The sequence below is a fragment of the Guillardia theta genome, assembly GCF_000315625.1.
Source record: "Guillardia theta CCMP2712 unplaced genomic scaffold GUITHscaffold_143, whole genome shotgun sequence".
NCBI lineage: Eukaryota > Cryptophyceae > Pyrenomonadales > Geminigeraceae > Guillardia > Guillardia theta.
Genome location: NW_005434531.1, coordinates 36,641 through 44,173, shown reverse-complemented (window position 1 = coordinate 44,173; position 7,533 = coordinate 36,641). Strand labels below are relative to the sequence as shown.

Genomic DNA, 7,533 nt, shown 5'->3' with positions numbered 1-7,533 from the left:
ACTTTTTTATTTTTGTATTTTTCTGGTAGAATTTAACAAATATAAAACGATTAGTAGTGTACCTATTTCTAGCGACCAGTATGACCTTCGGGATATTAATTTTTTTAAAAAATATTTAAAAGCGCTTATGTGCTATTGCTGCCCTGCCTGATCCCAATATCTAAAGATCTGAGGCAGACTTCAAATGCCACTCGAGCAATAGGTGAGTCGTGCCCGCCCCGCCTGAGGCAGGCCAAACGCATAACTGGCAGTGCAACACCGGGTGTGATACATCGCGACCCAAAGCTGCACAAAGCACTTCGGTGCGTAGTCAAGACATTATCGATTCAATCTTACTGCAGCATGTTACACAAAATAAACACTGATATACACAACAGTTTCGGCCGCATTCGTCAGAGTCCCCGCGGCGATCAGATTTTCATCCTGGCGATGGGCCCCTTGAAGGCAGAGGAGTGGGGTTAGGAGAAGTCACCTGCCCCAGAGTCACGGTAGGAAAAAGGGACAGGAGGCTCGGTTTCCACACCGGAGTCCCTTGGAAGTTCAGCTCTCCACGAGCATGGGCGGGGACAATGCGATGGAGGAGATTGAGCTCTCTGATCAAGCGATAAGGGAACGAGACAGAGCGGGCCGGCCCAGCTCACCTCGCCCATAGGATTTCTTCAGTAGTGAAGTCGAAGAGCGAGGGAAGACTTCGCTTTCCTGGTAAGCTGGACACGAGGCATCAGTCGGAGCGAGAAGAGGTAGGAGGAGAGACCAAGTGTCGGGGGATCGGAGGACGTCGAAGAAGGAGTGAGCAAGACACTGCAAGGGATTCAAACGCTTCTCCGGCTTGTAGACGAGCAGCTGCGGGCTGATCAGACAAGAACAGGATGCGACGAGTCCAAGTGCCTGCGAAAGAAGGTCCGCGGCCTCTAATGGAGTTTTCGTTGAGCGCAAGATCTCCCATCCTTGGACCTTCGTTCCTTGTCACATCCCGCATCCTCAGACACCATCCTCTCACCTTGACGGACTTGTTGTGCAGCTTCTCCATGTTTGCCTCGGTCATGTTCACCTGCATTTATCCTCAGACCTTGCTCGGCTTACTGCTTCTATTTCACCTTCATGCTCTTGAGCATGGAGCCGTCGGGCACTCCAATCACTTGTGCGATCGATTTCAATTGCTGCCAACACGCGTCAAACTGTGGCAAGCTGAGCTCCAGCACCGACCTGCTCCTGGCTCTCAGCTGGGAAGAGAGGTCGACCTATCAGCATCTCTCCGAGCACACATCTGCACCTCCTGTCAACCGTCGAGCACAAAGGGTCACAAGTGCATCACCCGAAGGACCACATGTCGATGGACGTGCTGTACTCCGTCGCCCCCATGATCAGCTCTGGAGACCTTTCGGCAGGTGTCATCGCAGGGAGGAGCTCAAGGATCATCACCTGTAGAATCGCGAACAGATGTATGCGATCGACGTTGTGCCGCTCTGAAGTCGCTTCGAGCTTCCAAAGTCGCACAACTTAGCCTGTTAGACCGAAGCTTTGAGATTCAATAATTGTTGAAATGGCGAGAATACTTTGTGTGTCTCTGGGTCAATCAAAACATTTTGAGGTTTGATGTCTCTGTTCAAGGATGATTCAGATGAAGTTGGCAAAGGAGAAACAAATGACCTGTGACAAATATTTCTTCTATGTAGATAAGCAAGGGCCCTTAAAATTTGCCAGCTATAGACCTGTCAAAGAGGCTCAGTCCAGATAGCTCATGATCGGTTCCCTGCTGTATTCAACCTTGGCTGACAGCAACGACATCGACTCCTGTCTCCTTGCATGATACTGTAAAACTCCTCAGACGCAGGAGCATGCCAGTATGCAAGACTCTTAACCTTGATGAGCCGATGGAGATTTGCCGGAAGGAATTCCATCACAAGATTCAGATAAATCTTCCCCGGACTGTCGCAAAACATAAGTATGAAAGCCTCGATGTAGGTCCAGCAACGAATGAAGAGCAATAGAGCTCACCTAGCAGCCACAGAAGAGAATCCGTAGTGCTTGAGTGGCACAATATTTGGATGATTCAGTAATCTCATGATTGCCAGCTCTGCGATAATGAGTCAAACATTCCACAAGAATAATCCACATTCAATTGTTCGACCTCGATTTCGGAATCTTGGATCTTGCCTCACTCTCTTTACAGCAACTTTCTCGCCAGTCTCTTCCAAGACTGCTTCATAGACAACACCAAATGTTCCATTCCCTGTAAAGACTCCTTCACAATGTTTCACCCACCTAGAATTGTTCACCGATGATTTTTCCTTGGTTGATGATGAAATTCCAGTTTGCGTTCTCATCTTCAATCTTCGAACTTCGCGCGCGAGATGAAGATTGTACAGAGGAAGGCCTTCTACTATTCATGCCATCATCCTTGTCAGCATTCAAATCTGACTGGCTGTTTGTCCTGCACCCAAGGTTCGAATAACTACTGTCTTGTTCAGGTACAGACAGTTCCAGTTTGGAGGGGTTTGATCTCGGACGGGAAGAGCTCAATTTCGCAGGCTGAATGTACAAGAGATGAGGAAACATCACACGCATGCAATGTAGTTGATCACCTCTTGGTTCTCGGGCAGAATCAAGCCAGCATCCACCGACAAGCAGACCTGCAACTAATTTCAGCTGATTCGTTTGCATCCGTTCACTCCATCTCTTGTCCTCCTCACACTGGTACAGAGCGGCATCATTGACTGTAGATCATATGAACTCACCGCATGAAGCACAATCAGCACTGTGCGCAGCGTCTTCCATCCTGTTGACCCCGACCGTTTGCCGGCCCCAAGCCGGCCTCTCGCACAAGTCATACGTTGCTGGAGACCCCGGTGGTTATGATGCTCTTTCCATCCCGTCTTAGAAGCTTCTGCTGATCCTCTGCTCACAATCTCTCTGATTCCCAGAACCTTTTCTGACTACTTGCTGATCTTGCTTCGAGATACACGAGATGCCCCAAACTGACACCGGATTGACCAGTTAGCAAGTGAACAGTAGAGTGTGATCAGAGGTAAGATCGTTCCGAGCGTCCAAGATTGTTGAGAAGATGTTCAGTCCTTGGCTCCTTGGCTTTGTGCTCCTCCTCCTCTGACTCCTCCTCTGACCCTTCCCTCTGCCTTGCTCGCCTTGCCCGGCATGGCAGCCCCGCTTCCGGTTCAGCTCGATTTCAATCGAAGGATATTGGGGTTTATTCGATTTACTCTTCTCCAATTTCAATAGATTTAATTGATTCAAATCGATAATTGATTCGATTTAACTTGAACCATCAAACCCCGGTCAAACTCCATCTAGTACCAGGTGGGGTACTTTCAGGAAATTTCGGGGGGTGGGGTTTTCTAGTACCGGTAGCAATATCCACGATGTACTCATCGGGGGTAGGGGTAGTCGGCGATCAGACGACTGTGACAGGCCGGAAAGGCGACGAAGTATAGTGGAAGGAGGCGGGGGGGAGGGAGAGAGGGAGGGAGGGGGAGAGGGAGGGGGAGAGGGAGGGAGGGAGTGACAGAGGGACAGAGGGACAGAGGGACAGAGGGAGAGGAGAGGAAGGGGAGAGGAAGGGAAGAGGTAGATGAGACAGAAGAAGGGGAGAGGAAGGGGAGCCTAGCACCAGAATGCCACGCCGTGACGACTACTTGAATACACGGCGCTCTTAGGGAGGAGCGATGGAGGGAAGCGGGAAGGAAAGATTCAAGAGTGATGAAGCCCATCATGGGACTGACTTGGTCGCTTGCTGGTGAAGGTGCCGCTGCCATGCCGGTTGATGCCGACGAAGAGAACTTTGTAAGGGCAAGTAGACCAGTAGGTGCAGTGACTGGTGCTCTAGGACGGCATCGAGGAGATGGAGGACCGGCCGGAACCCGTGGAAGTCTCAAGCTGCAGGGCACCGCAGGTTCATTCCGTCCTGTCACTGAGCCCTGGTGAGTCTTGAAGCAGGCAGGGAAGCCCATGCGACGCCGAAGATCCAAGGTAGGCAGCAGCACCAGGAGTGAGTGAGTCTGACTTGTCCAAGCCGAGGTTGACCATCAGAAGTCGAGGGCGAGGAAAGAGAGTCGCCCCGCCTCAGCCGAGGGCCCCCTATGCTCGGCGTACGTGGCCGCAACGTGAGCAGTAGAGGAGGCGGCCTGGTCTAACGTTTCTCGGCACCAGCCATTGACCAAGCACGAGCTGAGCCGACGGAAATACCACCAGAGTCGCTGTCGAGGATGAGGAAGTCGAAGCTTGCCGCTGCTGATCACATGTTCGCAATGTCTCTCCAGCATCAGCTCAAGTCGGCCGACAAGACTACAAGTAGCGGATGCTCGGACTTGACCTGACGCTGACAGTGTGTAGGCTGTGCTGTCAAAGCTGCCTCCCCTGACCTCGCAAAGATCCTTGAGAAAGAGAAAGCGAACATGAATGAGCAAAAGAGCATCAAGAACAAGCTGGCCAAACTAGAATCGCAGATCGATGCAGTGGAAGAAGCAGGACGACCAAGACTTCTGCAGGAGATCGCTGACTTGAGCGAGAGTTTGATCATCCTCCAACAAACCCACCAAGAGCTTCGCAAGGAGAAGAGAACTGCCAAAAGACATCAGAATGCGACTAGAGCAAGAGATCAGCTTCACAGGCATGGTTTGTCTTTGGCACTTCGCACATGATTTCTTAGCAGCTCGGAGGAAGCAACCGCTGAGGTGGAGGAGGAGAGAGAAGGTGAGTGGGCCGAGTCGTTGTGATGTCACATAACTTTGCTCGCAGGATGCTGGCAGATCAACGAGGAAGTGCGTCTGTTGGAGGGCGGACGGTCACCGATGACGGCGACTTGACAGGAGCGCATGAGGGAGAAGAAGAAGCTACAGCGAGAAGCGATTCACGTCCGCACCCTCCAGCTGACAAGCAACAGGCACCCAACTGTCTTGTTGCAAGCAAGATGCCTCCTGGTTGACTTTCACCACCAGAGAGTCTCAATTAGACGATCTAAGAGATGTCAAGATTCATTTCACCCTTTGCCCGCTGGACTTGTATGTATCCCCTCAGCTTACTTTGACGACTCATGACCTCTTGACAGGGGGTGCGATGTCGATTCAGAGCTCAGGAACAAGCTAGTGGACATTGGAATCATTCTGACCCCGCAGATCCAGTCAGCCCCTGAGACGAAGTGATTTTCGTCGGCCCTTTTGACCCGCCTGCGTTCTGACAACCATGTCTGTCAGAGTTTGGCACATAAAAAAACACATCATGCTGAAGCTGGGAAGTCATCTTGACAGGAAGAGAATCGTACGTGAACATTGACTAGCCGTTGACTCGATCCCTCACTCCCTCTCTCAGCTCATCTTCTGCCGCGGTCTCCCCCTGCGAGACGACACGACTCTGCGGGAGATCCGGCGTGACTTGTGGCCTAGAGGTGCATAAACTCTCTCGCTTCTTCTAATCCTCCTCTCCTCCCACTCCCCCTCGCTGCCCCTGCTCTCCTCTCTCCCCTGCTCCCCCACCTCTCCCCTCCTCCTTCACAACTCACTTCCTCCGCAACTCTCTCCTCCCTCCCTGCCAGTCTCCTGCCATCTCTGTTGACCTCAAGTTTGCAGCTTCCAACTTTGACCCTGTGCTGCGATACGCGTACAGGAGGGAAGCAGAGGTTTGACAAGCGCTAGAGTACATTTTATTGGTTACAGGTACAGACATTGTCAACATGAGCCAGCAAACTTGGACGTTCGCTGGGCGACGCCGATGTCGCACGCGCTGACTCGCGCGGCGAACCTGGCGGACCTGACGGTCTCTTGCACGCTGCTCTCAGTCGGCGAGACGTTGACGACCTAACGAGAGTTCAGTGTCAGGAGAGAAGTTAGAAGGAGAAAGGAGAGAGCAGAGGAAAGGGAAGGGGATGAAGTGAGGAACGAGAAGAGGGGAGGAGGGAGAGGGAGGGAATGAGGAGAAGGGAGCGAAGGAGAAGGATGGGAGTGAAGGGGGAGGAGGAAGAGGATGAGAACCATCAGGGTTTTGGCGTTTCCGCCAAGGTAGGGCTGCAGGAGGTGCGTGAGCTTCGAGTTCCGGTAGGGGACGTGTGACTCCCGGCCCGCCAGAGCGCAGATGACATCCCCGAGACTAGCAGGAGGTCAGCTGGGGAGAGAGGCGGAGAAGGAGGAGATGCAAGAGCAGAGACAAAGGGTCGGGTGACGAAGAGAAGCGAGAGGAGGAAGAAGAGAGGAAGGGAAGAGGTGGGAGGAGGAGAGGAGAGGAGGGGAGGGGAGGGGAGGGGAGGGGGGGAGCCGCAGGACCAGCAAAGGCTTCGGTTGATGTTCTGGGTCTCCTTCTGCCTGGACGCGGCAGCTTGTGGTGGGATGGCAGTGCTGTAGCGCTCAGCCCCAGCGAGATCGACGAGGTTGAGGACGCCCTCGCACTCCTGCGAGGAGATGAGGAGCAAGGGAGGAAGGGAGGAGCAAGGAGGACGAGTGGAGGGAGGGAGAGCTTGCCTGCTGTGTGGCGGAATTGGTTCCCTTGACACGCATGGTGAAGATGGCGTGACTGCGAGAGGAACGCTCGTTCCCTTCCGTCGCTGCTGTCGCTCGCGCTCTGTTTGCCCTCCTCAGGAGGTTGTACACGACCTGAGCTGGGATGAGCAAGAAGGAGCGTTGAGGGTGGAGGAGAGGGGGAGAAGGACTGGAGGGAGACAAGAGATAGAGGAAAAAGGGGAATCGAAGACAGAGGAGCATGGAGGAGGACGAGAGCAAGGAGGAGGAGACAGCGTAGAATGTGATGGCATGAGGAGGAGCGACCTTGGCATCGAGAACTTGCATGGTGATGAGGTTGGAGACGAAGGGCTGACCGACCGCATCGTTCTTGATCTCCATCTGAGACAAGTGAGGAAGAGCAAGGGAAACGATGAGAAGAAGTGAAGGGGAAGGGGGAGGAGAGGGGGAGGGGAGAGGAGCAAGTGGTGATTGTAGACGAGGATGAAGATGGGGGAGAAATGAGTGAAGGAGGAGGGAGAGGGAGGGGGGAGGGAAAGGAGCACCTGCTTGTCAAACCCGTAGCGATTATCGAGAAGGTCGCGGAAAGCCTCGTTGTAGATCTCGACGTGGGAGACTTGAATGCTGCTCAGCCGTCAGAGAAGAGGGAGGGGGAGGGAGAGGAGGAGAAGAGAGGAGAGAGGAGAGAGGAGAGAGGAGAGGAGGAGTTCATCTACTTGTATTCCCAGCCCATTTCCTTCCTTGCCGTCGCTTCCTCGAAGATTTTCTCGACGGCTCGGGGGATAATGCCTCGCTCCTCCTCCAGCTCTGCCGCTTCTCCTGCTGCAGCGACCGGACCCTCCATGGTGTAGGTCTTGCCCGAGCCAGTCTGACCATAGGCAAAGATGCAGACCTGGAGCAAAGAGAGAAAGAGTGAGAGGGAGGGAGGGAGGGAGGGAGGTCTACCTTGTAACCTTCCAGCACAGCCTCGATGAGGTTCGAAACTTCTTCAAAGACTTCCGACTGACGAGCATGTGAATGCGAACAAGGACAAGGGAAAGGAAATGAGGGAGGAAGTCACGACAGGGCGGGG

At 53.3% G+C, this 7,533-nt stretch overlaps 3 protein-coding genes across 3 annotated transcripts in view; 1 reads left to right on the top strand and 2 right to left on the bottom strand.

The window, feature by feature from the left end:
* Positions 1-637: 637 nt before the first annotated feature.
* GUITHDRAFT_158803 (hypothetical protein) lies at positions 638-2,327 on the bottom strand (the record flags this gene model as incomplete). The annotated part of the gene is made up of 13 exons (XM_005821452.1): positions 638-707; positions 755-843; positions 867-911; positions 1,098-1,160; positions 1,207-1,267; positions 1,316-1,378; positions 1,423-1,505; positions 1,557-1,602; positions 1,651-1,712; positions 1,768-1,812; positions 1,863-1,929; positions 1,999-2,077; positions 2,132-2,327. The coding sequence occupies 13 exons, from the start codon at positions 2,325-2,327 to the stop codon at positions 638-640; spliced, it is 969 nt and encodes a 322-aa protein (XP_005821509.1).
* A 1,935-nt stretch (positions 2,328-4,262) lies between these two features.
* GUITHDRAFT_147141 (hypothetical protein) lies at positions 4,263-5,156 on the top strand (the record flags this gene model as incomplete). The annotated part of the gene is made up of 5 exons (XM_005821451.1): positions 4,263-4,305; positions 4,348-4,629; positions 4,667-4,707; positions 4,921-5,015; positions 5,063-5,156. 5 exons carry the CDS (start codon positions 4,263-4,265, stop codon positions 5,154-5,156), a joined length of 555 nt encoding a protein of 184 aa, XP_005821508.1.
* Positions 5,157-5,678: 522 nt separating this feature from the next.
* The window catches only part of GUITHDRAFT_158802 (hypothetical protein), a gene marked incomplete at both ends in the record, with an annotated part of 3,279 nt that continues 1,424 nt past the window's right edge, over positions 5,679-7,533 (bottom strand). The window contains 7 exons of the mRNA XM_005821450.1: positions 5,679-5,807; positions 5,982-6,096; positions 6,270-6,394; positions 6,465-6,596; positions 7,007-7,085; positions 7,178-7,353; positions 7,407-7,456. Of these exons, the coding sequence (XP_005821507.1) occupies positions 5,679-5,807; positions 5,982-6,096; positions 6,270-6,394; positions 6,465-6,596; positions 7,007-7,085; positions 7,178-7,353; positions 7,407-7,456 (806 nt within the window). The remainder of the gene's footprint in view (positions 5,808-5,981; positions 6,097-6,269; positions 6,395-6,464; positions 6,597-7,006; positions 7,086-7,177; positions 7,354-7,406; positions 7,457-7,533) is intronic.